Genomic DNA, 20,861 nt, shown 5'->3' on the forward strand with positions numbered 1-20,861 from the left:
TTCTCCGCTATCTTTGTTTGTGTAAATGTGCGTAACGAAGCAAGTTTGTCCTCGTAATTGGGAGCGAGCTGCTGACACAACGTCGTGCGTGCCCTCCTAGACAGGCTTTTCCATTTCATGAATCTATAACACCACGACGGCCCACCTTTAAAACCTTTAAAAGCTTTGGTTGTCTTTTTACACTGGCTCAGTTCTTCTTGCCGGAGCCTCCACCTTCGCACCATCGACTCGTCTATGCTAAGATTACGGGTAGTAGCTCGATTTCCTTCTTTAACTGCCAGAGTGATCACTTTTAGTTTAAAAGCTGCGTCATATGCTTTACGTCTGGTATTCTCTATGTTGATCAGGGTTAGAAGAAAGACTGAAATAAGGAAGTTGTGATTACCGGTAATTATACAATTTCATTGGACCCCTGTGTACTACTCATTCATTGTATTGGACGACTGTTGCCGGGTAACACATTTTTCCCTCCGCTTCCGCAAAAAGTGCAGAAGTTGTGATTAGTCATACAATCTCATTGGACCTCAGTGAAAGACTCATTCATTTTATTGGTCCATGTTTTTACCGCGTTGGGAAAAAAATTTAAAAAGCCGCTTCATATTACACGTCACAGTGTTGAAAGTGTGGGAAAAAAGTAGCGGCTTGTAATCCGCTAAATTTACGGTATTTGTAAACCTGGTTGAAGATACAAACATAAAACCCAAATTATTTTCCTTTAACACAGTGGGCCACAAACATTTTTACGGCATGGACCCATTCATATAAGTACATGCTTTTCACTGACAAGGGTTGGGAGATGGGAGGGAGTGTGGGGGGTGTTCAGATGCATATTACACTTCGGAATGTTATCCCTGACATGGGGGTTGAATGTGGACGAATTTTCCTATTTTTAAATTAATAGTTGACGGAGGTAGGATCTTGTGTTATGCTGATGTATTCCCCTAATTGCCGAGGGTGTGGGTGGCGAACGCACAGTCCATCCATCTTCATTAGGTGATGGCAGACGCGGGGGTGGAGTGCTGACTTATATGCTCAGTCAAAATGAAAAAGTTCTATCTATCTGTATCAATAGATAGATAGATGGGTGGGTGGGTGTGTGGGTGGATGAATGGATGGATGGATAGATGGATAGATGGATAGATGGATAGATGGATAGATGGATAGATGGATAGATGGATAGATAGATAGATATACACATCCATTTTAAACACCGCTTATCCTGAACAGGGTCACGGGGAGTTGCTGGAGCCGATCCCTGCTAACTTCGTGCAGAAAGCAGACTATACCCTCAACTGGTCGTCAGTCAGTCGAAGGGCACATATAGTGACAAACGATCATGCGCACACCCAAATTGACACTGTCACTGAGTGGGGAATGATCTCATGATATCGTCAGCGATTGATACACATTATATGTATATATATATATATATATATATACACACACACACACACACACACACACACAGACACACACACACACACACACACACACACACACACACACACACGCACGTATTAATTTAATGGGTGACACTGAACTAAATGGTCAACAAACTGGTACTGGGCCAGGGACCAATGGTTGGAGCCTCTGCTTTAGCACTTGCTGGAGGAACACTTTACCCAGTGACCGTTCATTAATGGAAGTGCACAACCTCTGAGGGTATTTTGCATTCTTACACTGGATCATGGTGAAGCCAATATAAATAATGTATAGCTCATATTCTTAGGGCACTGTGAATACTGCATGTCAACAGAACAGCATACGTGTACAGTAGCACAAAGAAGCAGGCATTGGTCCTGCTTAAGCACATACTGGTGAAAGAGAAAACCTAAGGCACAAATGGTGGCATTTGAAAACAATTTACAGACTGTTAAGGGCTCATCTCAATATGCGCTTTCATTTCAAGTGCTTCATCATTCTTGTTCTCTTTGGTTTGTTCCAGAATAAGCCCATTATGTGACGTGTAAGCCTCTACAAACAATGGAAATTCAGACAAGCTTGTATTGCATTCTTTGTCTTCGGCCTCTTCGTTTTCCTCATCCTTGATCTTCCCTTCATCCATGACAGGTGTGCTACAATCAAAGGTGGGTGTAATCCAACCGTAAGCTTCACTATGCGGACGGCGAGCTTCTTCTGTGATGTTTGTCTTCAGTTCTCGATTCCTGTTGCGTTTGGCCAGCTTAGTGACAGAACTCAGGCGGTTAAAAATGTTGTCTTCAGATGTTGTTTGGTGGTTGGACTGACGGTCGCATTGCTCAGCGCCCCTTAGTCGAAGATTGTTCAACTTGGTGTCGATACTCTCCTGGGAGGAGGTTTTGTAGCTGTTGGTGTCGAGACTGTTGAAAATGGCTCGGCGTTCAGGAGAAAGTATATCCATGGACACCGCCCGTTGGTCCAGGCCGAGTTGTCGTCTTTCCATACTGCGAATAGTGGCAGCTCGCTGAAGTTTGTCGCTGACCTCGACGCTCATTCGCCGCCTTGTTTCTCTCAGCTCTGCTCGCACGTTTGCTTTCCATTCTGCTGCATGAGCCTTGATTTCCACAACCTTGGTAAATATATAAAATACTTTAGTGTGTTTGATGTCATGTATATATAAAAACAACCTTGAGAAACCAGAAAACTAAAAACTGTGATAGTCAAATGTGAATGAGCGTTGGGTTTTAACTCAAACCACCATCAGGATGTTTTTTAGGTCAGTACAGATTTAAGCAAGGGTCATGGAAGTTGACACGAATGATTTGCTTTCGCGGGCCACATAAAATGATGTGGCGGGCCGGATCTGGCCACCGGGCCTTGACTTTGACACCAGTGGCGTAACAACTCTCCTTCTGTTGCAGAGGACATTAAACCCGTCAAATTCAAGTGAAGGTCATCCCTTTACATTGGTGGGGTGCAAAATCATTCTAAACCCATTCAAAACAGCACTGAATGATGTAAAACGTGTGTTTGAATACCTCTTCTTTGGTCTTTTTTGATAGCACCCTCAACCAGTCGCCAATCATGTTTAGCACTGCAGCAAAATAGGCCAGACCACCCAGGATCCAGAACCACACCAGCGGTCTATACCACTTGCGGTACTCAATCCTCCGATTTCCGCCTGAAAGATAAAAAAAAATGCCACAAATAAATAAGTGTCTCTCCCATTCATCCATTTCCAATACCACTTGTCCATATTATATGTGTGTCTAACTGGAGCCCATCCCAAAATCACTTTGCATAGGGGGCGGGCTATAACCTGAATGATAAATGTCTCATTCTGGAATGTAATGTAATCTCGTATCCGGGTAACGTTGTTCATTAAAGTCAACATTTTTCTGCGAAATGACAGCTCACAAGCTCTTTCATTGAAGAGTACCGGTCGTTTCAATCATATAAATGTATGCATTGTTATGGTCTGTTATGGTTGAAATAGTTTGAGGTTCGTGTCCAAGGCTTGTCTCCTTTTATGTGTGATAATGAACTGGTTAAAACATGGGTTTAACGATATTGTCGCATATATTTTTGAAGAGAATTTGTTATAACATGCCCGATTTGAAAAAAAAAAAATGTTTATGAAAGACACCAAAACTGACCGTCGATCCATTCTCTGTAGCTTGTCAATCTCAGGGCACATTTCTCTCCCATTAACAATTTAGAATCTTCAAGTAACATGAACAACAGGAATGTTTATGGAATGTAGGAGGAGCTGGAGTACCCAGATATAAGCTAAACAGTTTTATAATAATCCAAATCCATAATCTAAGATGGTGCCGTAGTTGGCAGCCATCAGCAAGAGCTTTTTAAGAGCTTTGCCTTTTGTTGTTTCTGTCTTTTGTTTTGTCAGATGGTGTATGTTGTCCTTCGTGAGGACCCTATGTAGATTGTTTTCAGAGTTTTGCCCATGACATTCGCCGAAGGAGAAGAATCTTGATGGGTGCGCCTTCTAAGGAGCACCTATCAAGGATTGTGATTTCAGCGGGGGAATGTCGGTGCTATTTGACTGCCGCCGCTAGACAGCGCTTGTGTTTTTTGCGCCTGGAATGGGCAGCATTTTTCACAGCCCCGATTTGTTCAGCGGAGATGCCGTCGCTGTTGGATAGTCTGCGTTGGTGCGGCTGGATGGATAGCTGGTGAAGCCGCAATGAGGATAGAGGCGCATGGGCGCGGAGCATGGGTGCGTATTTGCAACTGAGACTCGCCGCTTGAAATTGAAGCCGATTTACGTTGGACAAGAGAAGTGAACCGAACCAATCTCTTTTTTCGTCAATGGATGCTACAGGTTTGTGTTTACTTTCAAAATTAGCTTGTTGCAGACGTGTGCACATTTTGAGCATGACGTCTCTGATCCACTGGTGAAAGGGCACTTTGATTCTCTCCTCTTTCATCTGGAACTGATTCAAACAACAAAGCATGTGCAGGACAGTGGTTAAGATTGTAAGACTGTCCGTCTTATGTGTTGTGTTGTGTAATTTTATTTTATGTTCACTGTTCTGTAAAGTGCATTGTTACAGCTGCAGCTGTTGGGAAAGCGCAATATAAATAACAATGTATTTTATTGTATTGTAACTTGGGGCGTACCTAGAACTCTGAATACAGTATGAAGGCCAGAGCAAATGTTTCAACCGAGAACCTCTGAATTTTCAGGCAAATGTTGTAACCACCAGCTCACTGTGCTGCCCACACCATATCGACTTTATCAAAAATATTTACGCCACATAAGCATTGCCACTAATTTAGGTTTCTTTTTGTTATAGCAGAAACAAATGTTTCACCTGCCACATAGTCTCCTATCCCAACAGTTGTCAAAGTGATGACGACAAAATACGTCGACTCCAGAGCTGTCCAACCTTCGATGTGTTTGAAGATCACAGCTGGGATGGTCACAAACAAGATGCAGCCGGCCAGAATGAAGAGGAGGGTGGATGCCAATCTGATTTTAGTTTGACTGATTTGGTTGTGTTTATTCTATGGAGAAACACACACACACACACACACACACACACACACGCACACACACACACACACGCACACACGCACACACAAACTAATTGATTTATACCCAAAAATATAGATTTTATCAGCAAACTAACCATTTTAAGTTAAGCCTCAAAAAATAAATGGAGTCAGATGTTAACAGACTGTAAAGCTAACCTGCTTGTTGGCCCGTGTTTTCTACTAAGCCCTGACGGTCATCAATCTTTCACCAAAGCAAACCGCAATGCCATCGAAATTGAGGCTAGCTCAATCTAAAATCAGATGCTATAGTAAGATTCCCGGATTAATTCCTGACCGACAGGTACGTACTGATTTGCATGAAACTCAGTCACGTACCAGAATAACATCTTCCCATCCTTGTATCTTTAATATCTGATAGCACTGATGTGTGCTGACTCAAATGCAAATTTTGAGCATCGCACATACTTAGTACAATGGTTTTCAAAATCTGTTGGTTCCATAATTGGTTATTTATTATTATATTTATTATTGGTTTTGTGGCGCAAACTACAACAGACAGAGGCCAGACATGGTTTGAACAGCTGTTGCCACAGGTATCCAGGCAGGGGTGATGTTCATGTCAAAGGCAATGCATAGGCATATATGGCGGCCATGTTGGCAGAGGCAATGTTCCTATCAATTTGATTGGGAGGAATGTCGGCGCCATTGACTGTCGGTGCTGGACAGACCTGGGGCGCTTGTGTTTTTTGCGCCAGTAATGGGCAGCATTTTTCACAACCCCGATTTGTTCAGTGGCTACGTCAGCGCTGTTGGACAGTTGGCGTTGGTGCGGCTGGATGGATGGCCGCTGAAGTTGAGGATGAGGAGAGAGGAGCGTTGGCGAAGAGCGCCGATGCGTATTTGGAACCGTGAGTCGCCGCTTGGAATTGAAGTGGATTTCAATGGGACAGGAGAAGTGAACCAATCTCTTTTTTCGTCAATGGATGCTACAGCTTCTTGTTGACTTTGAAACTTAGCTTGTAGCCGACGTGTGCACATTTTGAGCATGACGTCTCTGATCCACTGGTTAAAGGACACTTTGATTCTCTCCTCTTTCATCTCAAACTGCTTCAAACAACAAAGCGTGTGACGGCAAAGTGGTTAGGACTGCACGACTGCCCGTGTTTTATGTTATGTGTTGTGTTTATTATTTTACTTTATGTTAACTGTTTTGTAAAGCGCTTTGTTACAGCTGCCGCTGTTGTGAAAGCGCTATATAAATCAGCATGTATTGTATTGTATTGTATTGTATTGTATTGTATCAATAGATAGACTGTATATATTATATTATATTATATTATATTATATTATATTATATTATATTATATTATATTATATTATATTATATTATATTATATTATATTATATTATATTATCTCAGTTGTTTTTTTACTTATGCTGTGTAAAGTATATAGTTTTTGGATGGATTTTTGGTCACGTTAATGGTGGAGAACATTTTGAAATTATTTGTCTTGGTCTCATTTTTTATTTCAGTAAAACTTGATGTTGTAACATGGGTGTGTAGGCTTTTTATATACCATATATACATGTAACTCACCCGGAACATGATCTCCACTTTGGCAATACTTTTGACAAATATGGTCCCTAGCTGGTCACCAACCCCTGCCAAAAGGAATCCAAACAATGGGATGCCAAATATTGCATATAGAATGCAAAAAATCTTTCCTCCCTCAGTGCTCGGAGCGATGTTACCATACCCTATGAAAATAGAAAAGATAAGGTCAAGATGCATTTTTTTTTCAGGCTAGATCTAAATCAGGGCCGGCTCACCCATTAGGCCACATAGGCAGGTGCTAAGGGCGCCAAGAACACCAGAGAGCGCCAAAATCGGCATAAGGGGAACAAAAATCACCTTTCACATTAGAAATATTAGTTTCTAATAACTCTTGAATTGAACAAATAGTCGGCTTATGGATTTGAATGCAAAACAATGCCCAATTACTGTTATATGAAAAATATAATTTCTACGAAAGCAATAATGCCTACTTCCCTTGCCCGCCCTCTTTTGGCTGATGGGTGTCTCTGACGGACCCGATGGTGAAATCGTCAATTATCGTTTTTATTTTTATGTAACGGGGCCACAAAGGGGGGTGGCGTCTTGAAATATATTTTTCTAAGTAACTGTACTCAGTATGGTGCGTACTTAATATTGGCCCGATGTATGATTTTATTATTTGATGATAACACTTACACCTGCTTTGCCTATATGCCTGATTTTTTCCCCTACTGTTAATCGTCAAATGTATTTTCCCTTTTCACTTTATACATCAGGTTTTTGATCCTAGTTGTGTCAGTTGAAATCGTCTAACGCACGTTAATTGCTTTAACCGTTGCATTAAACATTGTTAGGAATCAGAATGATCATTCTTATTGTCGCTATTAGCAGTAGTACAGTAGTACAGTAAACTTTACTGTTATTAACACATGCCATTTTAAATTGCAGTAAATTGCCAATCTACATTGCGACTGAATATTGCACATGCATTACAGAGAATATTTTTCAATTTTGTTTTTCGTAAACCTTTTTTGGGGGGGAGGGGGGATATTTATAATAAGCGACAGAGGGGGGCGCCAGAGAAGTATCTTGCCTAGGGCACTACATTGGCTCCGCCAGCCCTGATCTAAATGCACAGTTTTCTTGAGTTAAGCACATAACAAAAATACACTTAAGAACATTTCATTGTACCTATGGTTGTGATAACTGTTCCAGCAAAGAAGAAGGCACTACCCAGATCCCAGTGGCTAGAGTTATAGGAGGTATCACCAACAGGATTCACACCGGCGTTTACAGCAACAACAGAGTGCTGTGAAGAGAATCCAAGAGAGAGGCGCGTCATATTCAATATTTTATTCATTTTGAAGATGTATAGTATTTTGCTCTTGTTATTGTGTGGGACTCACAGCTGTACCTTTTTGTGAGGGTGTGTATGAAATCTCTCATTACCTCAAGATTTGATTCACAGGGCTAAAATTTGATTCACTGGGTTATTAGATTATCGATGTCTCAAACGAATGCATAACTTTTACATTTTGTCCTAATGTGAGACGACTAAACCACGCTTGTAGTAGCCCACATTTCCATGCTAAAAAAATAATAATAATAATAATAAAACGTTTGCTTCAGTGATCCTTTATTCAAATAAATTCGGGAGGATTTATGTATTAAAATGTAACCAATAAAGCATTATAATTTTTTTTTTTTACCAAAACAGTGGTGTTTCGATTTTTTGCCTTCAAATGATTGTAACAAACAAACAAAAAAAACATACCAACAAAGTCTCTAATTTAGATTATAGTGAGGAACATTTATTTACTTACGCTCTAAATCCCTGCAACTCGAAACAAGATATGTGGAACAGAAAACGAATGGATAATCAATAACAGCATCATGATGTTACAATACATCACCATCTCATAAAAATTGCGATAAAAGGCTTGTCTTTGAGCAAGTCTCCGGACAATAATAAAATTAATTAATTATCGTGGCCTTCAATAATTGGTCTTGAGGGAAATGGTGTAATATGGTATCACATTATTTAATGCAGTGACAGAGCCCTGGTTTCAAAGATATTCTAATTTTTAACAACAACAAAAAAGCCTGTACATGGGAATTACGGGACATACAAACTCAGAACATGAATTTTCAAAAACACTTCAAACTGAGGGACTATGGTCTTATGTTTTTGCACAACGAATGCACTGTTGCACGTTAGCAATGTCATATCCACCTCGCTATATGGACACGAGCATTGGAACATCCATCCATCCATTTTGCGATCCAGTTTATCCTCACAAGGGTCGCGGGGGTGCTGGAGCCCATCCCAGCTGTAATCGGGTGGGCGGGGGACACCCTGAACTGGTTGCCAGCCAATCACAGGGGCGCGCAGAAACGAACAACCATGTCCGTGCTCATGCTCACACAAGGGACAATAGGGGGGAGGGAAATATATATTTTGTTCTAATATGGTTTCTGTAGGAGGACAAACATTCTTAACGTTTTCCAATGCTGTAAAAATGTGTAAAATAAATAACTAATTTCAACATTTCTGTCAACAAAGATTTGTGTCACATGTTTCTCTTTGCAGGTAGCTGTTGTAAAAAAAAAGCAGAGCTTGCTGACCAATTCACCTAGGGTACTGGCAAAGAATGGGAATCTGGAAGGCTGAGACAAGCATTTGTAAATGGTACATGTGAGTGAGCTATGATAGTTAACCCGCTGCAAAAGTTGCCTCGTTCATCTTAGGGGCCGTTATGGCTTTTGCTTATTATGGCATGCCCGTGTAAGTCCGTGTTATGCGTGCGTGCGGTAACAGGTCGATTTCGGCAGGCTGGTTGATCGAAAAGTAGATTTTCGGTCAAAAGAGGTTGGCCACCCCTGCTTGACAGGATGCATTACAGGGAAAAAAAAACATTTCATCATGAAGGCTCATGGTGTATTTGGAGCCAATTTAGTCATTTTGATATTAGGCTAATATAGCTTATGTCGATACATACAGCATATGTTGCCTTCATTATAAGGCTTTTATTTTTTTGCGGGTCCAGACTTGCTTTTTATTTGTTTGGTCCAATATGGCTCTTTCAACGTTTTGGGTTGCCGACCCCTGCACTAGATTGAACACAGTATTCTGATTAATTTTGAATTAACATTCATCAGAATCCGAATTAAAGAGCAAAATCTACCCCATTTTTGTCCATCTGAGAGGGAGGCTATTTTGCCACTTTCTGACTGAAAATGACATCATGGTTGCTCAATTTCTATACCAAGAATGCAATATTAATCTGAATACTGTGTTTAGATTACTTGGCAGGATTGTACATTTTATTATAAAGAACATTTTTCACTTCAACTTCCCCTTTAATTTCATTGAAAAATATGTCTTACATAGGCAGAGAAGTTTTCCCGTCACATCATTTAGTGTTTTTTTAATGCGGTATTTAAAGTTGTTAAAGAGGCAAAATCATGAAGGGAATTCAGATCATCTTTTCATTCAAGATTCATCCATCCATCTATTTTCCAATCTGCTTGGCCTCACAAGGGTCGCCGGGGCGTGCTGGAGCCTATCACAGCTGTCTTCGGGCAGTGGGGGGCGCGACACCCTAAACTGGTTGCCAGCCAATCGCAGGGCACACACAGATGCCATCCTCACTCACATTCATACCTAGGGACAATTTGGAGTGTTCATTCAGCCTGCCATGCTGGGTTTTGGAATGTGGGAGGAAAACGGAGATACCTGGGAAAAAAACCACTCAGACCCGGGGAGAACAAGCAAACTCCACACAGGGAGGTCGGAGCTGGAATTGAACCAGATACCTGTGCACTGTGAGGTCGATGTGCTAACCACTGGACCACAGGGCCGTCCTTCACTCTTCAGTAATGGAAAAACATCCCAATTGGTTGCGAGGAATACACTCCCAGGTAGAGTGTAATAAATGTGTCATACATATTTAACGTGTGTATTATGTGTACAGTCGAACCTCGTTGTAATGTACCTCGAGGGACATAACAAATCTGTACGTTATAACGGTAGTTCATTGGAACCATTTCCGATAAAATGTCCGCCAACTATGATGTATAATACTGTAATATCTGTTTCTTGTATTTGTGTGTTCGAGGGCTGGCTTGGTTGAGTCGTGGGTGACGTCATGGATAGGGGACGAGCCAGGTTGGGGGAATATTGGCTCCGGCAGTTGGTCTGAGTGTGGAGTGCTCAGTGCATGGGCGTGAGTTGTGGCTATCAGCAACTCCTGTGAATGTGTGTTAACTGCCCCTTTGTTTATTAAAAACGATCAGATTGCATTAGCGACTGCGTGCATCCTGTCCACATTGAAGGGGATTACAATACATTATGAACATTTATAGATGTAAAAACATGAACATGTAATACACTTTAAACATCTCAATCACAAATGTGTGGATGAAAAAATATTATTTTATAAGACGTGAAATAAAACTATTGTAGCGTTCCTGCGTCAGTTCTGAAAAAATAAAAATAAATAAATCCGTCTGCGAATGTTGCCCGCCATCGGCAACTGCCAGTACAGCCAAAGAAGCCAACTGTCGTCAATTCACGTCGTCTTGGCTGAGCTTCCTTTCGAACGTGAGAGACAATCTCAGCCTTTACAGACAGCGAGATTTGCTTCCGTTTACCAGACATGTTTTCAGACCTTGTCCGAGGACCGCGACGAGCCTCCGTGAGTTACGGCAGAAAGTACAGTACAATAATGTGCCGAATCGATCAGGGGCGTTGCTAAACTAAGCAACATAGGCTAATCACGCACTGTACATTTTGTTCGTAAACTAGGTCGCGGCGTAAATTAGCTTCCCACGGTTCATTTTAACCAAGGCGTTTTGACCATTTTGTGGGGAAAATCTGGTCGTTATAATGAAGTTTACGTTATAAAGTTAGTTGTAAGCAAAAATCGGCAAATGGAAAATGACTCATGGGAAATACAGACAGAGGATGTGAACGTTCTAGGGTTGAAAACGTTATTGGGGTACGTTTGTTGAAACGAGGTTCGACTGTTTTGACATGCACGCTATAAACTGTTGACAGCATTTTTATTTATAGCTCTTTAACCAGTTCTGTCCTCAGCTGCTCCCTAGACACTCTAGAGCAGTCTTTTTCAAACTTTTTTGAGCCAAGGCACACTTCTTTCATTGAAAAAATCTCGCGGCACACCACTAGCTGAAAATGTGAACCCTCCCCCAGCTTATTTTAACAATGAGCGTGTTATATTGTTACACTAACCGTTTTTAACATTGAAGAATGACGTTATAACAGCTTGAATTGGAATCAAATGAACACAAAGAAAACAGTATGTTATCATCTTTCATATTTAGGCCAAACAAAAAAGATGCATGAAATTTCAGCATTGGGTCGGTAGGTCAGAAAATGTTTTTTTTTTCCCCCTCATCAACAATTTAAATAAAATAACCATAAAACATAAAACAAGGAGATATTGAACCCCCCGCTGGCGGCGAGAGAGTTGGGTGTCCTACGGCTGGGTGTTAGGTTCCGAGGTCGCGATGGCACCGGCGGGGAGAGGTCCCCGACGCCGGCCGTGGCACATCCTGGACCAGAGTTGCGCAGACTAGGCGGATGGTGCGTCAACGAGCGCGCAAGCGCGCAGGTCGCCGGGGTGGGCGGTCGGGGAACGTCGACGGGCGCCTGACCGCGGGACGGGGAGCGGCCGGCCGCGCGACGCGCACCAACCGACACCATCCCCTACCCCCGCGACGCCAGCATCGCCCCCGCCGCCGCTCCGCTGCCAGCGACGCCGCCACCTATTTAGTTTTCTCCAAGCCCCGGACTCGGGGGGCCGGGGTGCGCCGCCGCCTCCACCCTCGATTTTTACTCGGCCCATGGTGTTCAAATAGTTCGCTGAATTTGTTCGATGCATCAATGGATGCTATTTTCTTAACATTACGGTGCGAGCATGTGACTGTAACACAGAAGGTTTAAACTGTCGCCGGAGATCGCGGTCGCCGCCATTATTCAATGTTGTTGACAGACGACAGGGTAAACGACGCACGCATGCAACGTTAATATCGCGAGAGTTTGCACCAATGTAAACACAAAAATGTAGAGGGTTGTTTGAAAAAAAAAATGCAGACCGTAAAGGTTTTTTTTCGACATAGAAATTCTCGGTCGGTCGGGTTACCGGAAACACACTACTTTTTTTTCTCCGCCTTATTGTTACACCGTCGTCCTCCATTCATGCGTCACAAATTCGCCTGTCTCTAGTCGAAACACAAGACAATTGGCTAGCTGTTGCTGTTCCCTGGCGGTATGGGAGGGTACTACCTGATTACTTTCTGGACGAAAGACCGCACAGGCATACAAATTGGATATTTTCCCGCGGCACACACACGGGTTGAAAAACACTGCTCCAGAGGAGGTGGGCAACAGGAGGATGCTAGCTAAACTAAAAGCTATGATGGTGTCACACAGCGAGGTGGTGGTGGACCCCAAAAAGCATACAGGAGGGAGGAGCAGGGTGTATTTTAAAAATTGTATTTAAAATAGAGCTGTCAGTTTAGCGCGTTTTTATTGGCATTAATTTAAATGAATTTTAACAGGATACATTTTTTTCTCGCGAGATTAACGTGGCACACGTCACAAGCAGATGTTACGTTGCTCTATAAATACATCAGAAACAAAACAACAAGCGAGCTGCAGAGGTCCACGCCCATGTCTGTTTTGCCAGCCAAGGCAGCGCGAGACACCGAAAACGGATACTTAAAGACTTTATGAATGGAAAGTTTACTTTTAAAAAGTTGCCAGATTGTTCCACTGACAAGACCAGAGTCACCTGTTCTTCTCTCTCTGCGTATTATACAGGTATATGATGTATGCCACTGACGCGATTGTTACTTGTTTGGAACTATTTTGTGTGGAAGGTTACAGCGTTTCGTGTCCATATAAATAGAGCGGGTGGAGCTTCTCTGTGTTCGTCTGCGCTGCTGTGGTACCGACCTAGCTAAAATAAAACGTCTCCAGTGTTGTCATCGAACCAAGTGTAGTCATCTGAAATGAGGTAGACACAAAAACCGTAGAGAGACTTCCGCGCAAGAAGGACCAACATAATCAACATAGCCTGACTGTGTTAGGGGGAGTGAAACCCTCCTCTTTCAGAATGGTTTGCCCCAGCAGCATGGGGGAAGTGCTTGCGCTTGTTTGTACGGCCGGCAGTTTTGAATGCAGCGGCACATAACGAACACTGGCGTCCGGGGTCTCGTTATTCTCCAGCAAACATACAGAAACAGACTCATTCATTCATTCATCTTCCGAGCCGCATGATCCTCACTAGGGTCGCGGGGGGTGCTGGAGCCTATCCCAGCTGTCTTCGGGCAGTAGGCGGGGGACACCCTGAATCAGTTGCCAGCCAATCGCAGGGCCAGACTACTGTGTTCAAAGCAAACTTGAGAAAAACGAAGTATGCAACCATGGTTTAAATCCACTATAGGCTGAGTCCTAGTATACGTTAGATGTGCACTTTATAATGTTATATTGCTCTGTTTTGATTTCATAAAAAAAGCTGTTAAAGCAGCCGTTGTGTGACAAAATATTTTTTTCACTGTTGTTGATGGACAGTAATATTTTGTGAGAGATTAAGTGTGAACAACTGCTCCAAGTGAAAAATGTTCATGTAAAATTGAAAATCGAAATTGTTATTTCAGTAAATATTTGCATTTGGCACATAGAAAACTGATTCATGATTCCAAGTTGATGAGAGCATTAAAATGGGGAAAAATAGGACAAAAAATGTAAAAGGAAATTCAGAAACGATAAAAAATGTGTGAGTAATCACGATTAATTTTTTTGTTCATTTGAGTTAATTATGACAGTTGCATTTTTAATTAGATTAAATATTTTAATCGTTTGACAGCTCTAATTTAAAACAAAGAAAACTAAATCCAAAACACACAAAGTCCAAAGTATCAAACAAAAACCCTGGCTAAAGCCAAAACATAACAATGAACTAAACATTAGTGATAGGTCCAGCGACACCGATGCGTTGATGCATGCGCCGGGCTCACAGAGCAAACCACGTGTCGGTGCATGTGCCGCTTCATTACGTCACGTGATTGACACATGAACTGCACCAGCGCAGTTTAGACTGCATCGGCTGCGTTGACACAGTCCAGGCTGCTAATTGACACGTGAACTGCACCGGTGCAGTTTAGACTGCATCGGCTGCTTGGCACAGTCCAAGCTGCGGCACTTAGTCCAGGGGGCGTCGACTCAGTGCAGGGGGCGTTGACGCAGCAAAAGCCCACACAGTGTATCCTAAGGAAGTGCGTCTGGCGACACGATGCCGATTGCCGAAACCAGCTAGACCCCACCCTCGCTCGAATAAAAATATATGTTTGGGCAATACGGAAAACACACTGATTATCAGAAAATAATGTGTCCGTCTGACTTCTAGCGTCATGTCGGTTGTCATATAATAGGCTATTATTATATGAGAAGTGTTATATGAACGTTTGTACTGTACGTCATACTCCAGTTGATTGAGAGGTCCCGCCTCTAAGGGGGAGTTCCAGAAAGTGACTGCGAGTGAGCACACCGCATGTTTGATGACTCTGCCACGTTGCTATTAAAAGTCACATAAAACGTAAACCTTGTCTGCTGACCATCATTACATCGGCTAGGCTAGTTTAGCTGTTGTTGTAGTTCAAAGCTATGTGGCGTGGGTTGGGTCGACGCCGCAAGTACGTGCTCGCGCGCACAGCTGAGAGCAGCAGACTATCGACTGCTGAGACGCGCTTCACTCGAGTGACGTTGCTACAGTACGTGCATATTATGTAGCAGCTTCCGGACAAATACAAATTGTCCGCTGCGTAGAGCCATTTTGATCTCCTTTTGGAGAATAAGGTATTCATTAAAATCTCCTTGTCTCACCAAGTGTCTCTCGGATTTTTGACATGTCTTATTCCATTGTGTGTGTGTCTTCTCCACAACAGGGGAAATAGCATGCATTAAACGCAACAGACTGAAATTTAAAACACTGGAGCATCTTATTTTTCTAAATCAAAAATTGTGAAGACAAAGCCCACAAGCATCCTCATTCACAAGAATTTCACATTATTGAAACACATTGAATGATACAATATGAATGCATGGATGTGAATGATATTGTCAAGAGTCAATGTCATCTTTATTGTCTAATATGCTTTATGTATGACATGCAGCATAAATGAAATTTCTTCCTTTCAATCCTCAGTGCATACACGCATGTAAACATGCTGTGCATTAAACACACACAGCTAAGAAAGGATAGCAGCTACACTGTATAAAAAAAGACATGTAATCTGAACAGTATAGACAATACAAACAGCATAAACAACAACATAAACAATGGCGCTTGTGGCTACACTGAGCTTTTAACTCATTCAGTACCAGTCATTGGGTAGAGTGAGGTAGTGCATTGTATGCACGTCATCATCAAATCAGTTTATTCAGTCTGTCAAGTGGGTTGGCTGCAGGGATTTTGAACGTCCAGCAGGTGGCAGTGGTCAGCGACACAGTATCAGTACAGTATCAACACAGTGTGTCATTGTGTCAACACGCCTCATGAGGCCTCATGGATGTTTAGCAAACATGACAGAAACCAAGAGCAAACAGCAACACACATGACAGTAGCAAGAAGCAACAATGACCCAACACCGAGTGTTTGGCGAGGAGTACTTTTATACAACTAATTACCAAATGACCAACAGGTGTGCAGCTGCCGGGGGAGCCCTACAGTGCCACCTGTTGGTCCCTAAACCGAATCATGACAGATGGACAGTCCCTCTCACCCCCTTCAGCCTGCCCTGACAGCACTAGGTAGCTCTTTCAACCAGAGACTGTTACACCCGCGCTGCAAAAAGGAGAGATACCGCCGCTGGTTCCTACCGACTGCTGTCAGGCTGCTGAATAAAAAATAAAATGTGTTCCTATATTTTGTTGTTCTACTTTTTCCTTTCATAACTTTGCTGCTGTGAATTGGGAATTTCTCCATTGTGAGACTAATGTAGGTTTTCTTATCTTAACTGTTCAAACTGACTTCATTGTACAATATCATGCATGTTCACAATACATTTGGGTTTTTTTTTTTAGATGCAAAATACATCGTGGGTGAATTCTAATTCATCATCATCAGTTTATTATTCGTCACTGTCACTATGATATTTTCTCTTTGCGCTTGTTATTGCATAAGTGGACTATATATATATATATATATATATATATATATATAATTTATTTATTTATATATATCCCTCCTAAAGTGAACTGTGCGTCAGTTTTGTACATTTGAGAGAAACAACTGTGGTTGTGTCAAGTTAGCGAGCTTCCAGTCCGATTTTTCTAAGCAATCAATGTGTGCCTGCTTTTGCATGTGCTAACCTTCATTAAATCAAACTCCAGATTTCCAAACAGACAACAAACAAGACAGACAGACACTCATAGAAAGGCTGATTTATGTAACAAACAAGTTTGAATTCTAAGCCATGTCTGTAACTAACCAAAGGAGACAGCAAATGGTACACATCCAAAGTCTGAAAAGGAGTTTATAAATACATGAAAAGACGATATGAAGCAAATATGCTTGGGGCTGTCGCAGCAACAGGAAGTTACACAGCTATTTTGTACTGTTTATTGTGAAACTATGACTCACAGAAAACAAAGCACCAGATTTGAATTTCTTTCTTCCAGTCCTATACCGGGACTAAGAAATGAGTGGATTATAAAATGACAGGCCTTCAATTCATGACACATTTTCACAGACACGGAGTGAAACAGTATGTGATGTAAAAAGTACCACAGGGTTGCCTGGAGACATCTGTCACCATATCACATCCTGGCATATCTTAAAAAGGAAAGAGCCGTGTCACAAGCGCCCAGGTGGAATCAACGAATCAGGGAGCATCGCCTTCTCAGCTGCTATGACTGACAGAGTGAAAACTCTTGATTTTGACAGTAACACCACTTTTGAAATCTCCACCCACTTAACAACACCAATCCCTGTTTGCTGTACATTGGAAGGGCACCAGTAAGTCTTGCAGTTTCCAGACAATATTTTCGTTTTAATGTTTTTAAAAAATGGCCTATTGCACATTATTTTAATTTTCAAATTGACTGAGTAATTTTAACTAAAACTAAAGTATTCCCGATTTTGACTCAACGGTGTAAATGTGGCCTTCATGTAATTTCATCCCTAAAAAAACAACTTTTTTTTGTTACACTTAACAGAAGGTGAAGTGTGGTTTTATCGAATTACAGAATGACGGTACGATGTGTTGAATGGGGTCAGATCAATAGGGGAGCTCGGCTTCCAGTTGCTTTAATTCCCTCTCGGGACCCCATTCAATGCTGAGGTAAATCTGGAGTATCGATTTGTGTCTGGTCTTACTTTGATGAGAGCCTCCAGCTCATCTGGGGACACGCAGGGATGCTTTTGCAGGAACGCCGCCTTTTCTGCCGTGATGGTGATCTTCTGGTTGTTTTCAAATGGCTGCTCGAGTGCTTGGAACACCAGTCCTCCTGCCACCAAGTAAGCCACCACCACCACGAAAACCGCCAGCACCGTCTTAAGTTTCATCATGGTAAAAGGAGCCACGCCGTCACCTACTGCCTCCATGCTGGCTACCATGCTCGTGGGCCGGGAAATGGAGAGTCGGGGCAAAGAGCATCCCATTGGGTTCTGCATAGTTGCCACACTGGCGTGCACCAGACTGGATTGTAGCATACCCGGTTGCATCTTTTTGGGTGGGACCAAATTAGTCTGAACTGCCACTGGAAGAACAAAAAAAGGAGTCAAAATTTTTTTTTAAATGGTTGAACAATGTGATACGTCACGGATAAGCGTCACATTGGCATAGTTTTACATCTCAAGTGTATGAATGGATGGATAGATGGTGTGGCAAACAACATTAACCTTTTCAGGCACAGCATTTACTACAGTGGACATCCTGTTATCATGCTTGCAGCAGTCCAAAAAACCCCCTGACTACTATAACAAATCTTCCCTGTATTTATTTTCTCCCGAGAGGTCCCACAAAGCAATAAAATGCACACAAAATAATTCAGTTAACTGCTTTAAGATCAACGCATTTGTCTTCTGTAAGTTCTCACCTGAAGAAAATTGTGTGAGGATAAAATTACGCAATTAAGTGCAAGTACTCCAACTCAGTATGGGGAAGCATTTCATCTAAAAACAGTTTGAAAAACACACACACAAGTTGTTTCGCTGTCCGAGCGCTTACCTGTGGTCGCTTTGAATGTTGACCGAAAAAATAGGATCACTGACAAAAGAGGCTGAAATGACTGTCCTTTCTATCAGTGCACATGTCCTGCCTTGTGTCTGTAAGTGCATTACACACACCAAGTGTCGTACTCAAGAAAAATTGGTGACCACATGGATAGGTGCAGACTTCTTCATCTTATTTATTTATGTATTTATTTATTTTACCTACAATGACTCGCTACCGACTCTTGAGGATTAAATCTGAATCAAGAGACAATCTAAAGATGATAACTAGCCATCCCTAAAAAAAAAAAAAATCAAAGAAATGTTCATTTCGGTGCATGAAAAGCGTTCAAATGCAGTAGTATGGGCGGCACGTTGCTGAATATCACACCTATCAAGACCACGTCTGCCTGGTAGACCGTGTCATAAATGCAGTGGAGGTGTTGATTGTCTCTGCGCATCACCAAAACGACAGCAGTGCAACGGAATATTTCAATCAACTGTTTGCATTTCCTGTTGTTATATGGTGAATATTTTTGGCCAACGATATGATAAACCACTTTCCCACATATCAGTGACATCGACCATAACTGTTCGATTGTTTCAAGTTATGTAACCATTCAATTGCAATGTGCAGAGAACGTTGGCCAAGCTCCAAATGTCACCTTTTAAAACAGACAGTTCAAAAAGAGACCAAACAGTTTCAACTCATCAAAGATTAAGAGAGTATGTTGACAATATCACAGTCTGCCACAACTGGATGAACACGTAGATGCTGTGATGGGACGTGACAGACATGCAAGATTTGAGGAGGATCTGCCTATAGTGGGTGAGGTAATGCAAAATCCACAACAACAGTGGAAATCCCTCCACTGCGCCATACCGAAGGAATAGATTTTTCCAAGAACAATTGTCTTCTCACAAATGGAAAATGCTTCCCTGTATGAACATATTTATCGCCTATATATATTTATTTGTTTTAATACAACTGATTTGCAACAGCTATTGACCATAAACTTCACCATGCAGGCTAAATCTTCACTGCTGTATTTCTCTATTATTTTTTCATGAGCAAACCTGCCGGAGCCACGGTACAAAAATACTCAAGGCTGCACATGAGGGATGTTAACAACATTGCATAAAGGCAGAGCTTCACACTGCAGCACTTTGAAAATAGGGATACGGTGGAAGGAAGTTCAGATAAAAGAATCACTTTTGAGGGACTTTCTATTTGCATACGGGTAAACAAAAACGATTAAATGACAGTCCAACCTGGTGACGGGCTGTTCCCTGGTTTTCTTGGATATTCACTGGGAAATTTCATCTTGGTGATCCAGGCTCCAGACGTTTCTACGGGGAAAATATCTATTTCTTTAATCTCTCGGCGCCCTTGCAGTCTTTAACCGAGAGAGAATCGAGAACGGCAGCGAATAAAAACACATCCTCCACGGTGAGAGCGTCTGATGTGGTGACTTGGGGGAGGCTTGTGAAATGCCGCTCCTATTTCTTCTCCTTCACCTATGGCGCACACCCACTGCATCAAGCATCGGGGGACTCAGGAGTAGATAAACAACGTTGCATGGACTCGAGGAGGAGACGGCGCTCCGACGAGGGTGGGTGGGGGCGGGACGTACGCTTAAATTTTTTCGGAATTTTTACGTATACGTCGTGGTGTACTGCTGCACCGCATCCTGAGGTAGCCGCAAACAGTTTGGAACGAGCAACACTGGCTGGCGTCGCAGCGGCGGTGCCGAGAGCATGCGTAATACCATCTGATGTCAAATAATGAAAACATTCGTTCCTTGAAGCGGAGGAGAGGGTGGGTGAGACAAAGGGCACAGGGAGGAAAAGGATGGATGTGAAGTGAGGAAGAAAAAAAGATTTCTAATAACAGACATTCATTCACACTGAATGCGTCTGAAAAATGTGTGTGTGTGTGTGTGTGTGTGTGTGAAGGCGGACACAAACTTTACTTTACTACAGTGGTCATTTTGGTCGCGGGCCACATTGTAGTTACGGTTTCCCTTGGAGGCCGTTATGAGTTTTGGGAAACCAGGAGTGGCCAAACTACGGCCCGCGGGCTGTTGGTCTTTTTAATCCGGCCCGCCGAAGATCGTGCACAATTA

The 20,861-nt window shown here is 42.3% G+C and overlaps 1 protein-coding gene across 1 annotated transcript; it reads right to left on the bottom strand.

Annotated features, from left to right (window-relative positions):
* Nucleotides 1-1,416: 1,416 nt before the first annotated feature.
* On the bottom strand, nucleotides 1,417-20,506 carry kcnk10a (potassium channel, subfamily K, member 10a). The gene is made up of 7 exons (XM_052052159.1): nucleotides 20,008-20,506; nucleotides 17,899-18,281; nucleotides 7,685-7,802; nucleotides 6,536-6,696; nucleotides 4,755-4,947; nucleotides 2,958-3,100; nucleotides 1,417-2,548 (listed from the first exon to the last, which is right to left on the bottom strand). The coding sequence occupies exons 1-7, from the start codon at nucleotides 20,057-20,059 to the stop codon at nucleotides 1,874-1,876; spliced, it is 1,725 nt and encodes a 574-aa protein (XP_051908119.1). The 5' UTR covers nucleotides 20,060-20,506; the 3' UTR covers nucleotides 1,417-1,873.
* Between the last annotated feature and the right edge of the window lie 355 nt (nucleotides 20,507-20,861).

This window comes from Hippocampus zosterae, chromosome 19 (genome assembly GCF_025434085.1).
Source record: "Hippocampus zosterae strain Florida chromosome 19, ASM2543408v3, whole genome shotgun sequence".
Taxonomy (NCBI): domain Eukaryota; kingdom Metazoa; phylum Chordata; class Actinopteri; order Syngnathiformes; family Syngnathidae; genus Hippocampus; species Hippocampus zosterae.

Coding starts and splice junctions, on each gene's coding strand:
- kcnk10a (XM_052052159.1), bottom strand. CDS start 20,059: ATGAAATTTCCCAGTGAATATCCAAGAAAACCAGGGAACAGCCCGTCA. Junction 4,948..6,535: donor AAGTGGAGATCATGTTCCGG/GTGAGTTACATG, acceptor GTTTCTCCATAG/AATAAACACAACCAAATCAG. Junction 2,549..2,957: donor CAAAAAAGACCAAAGAAGAG/GTATTCAAACAC, acceptor ATATTTACCAAG/GTTGTGGAAATCAAGGCTCA.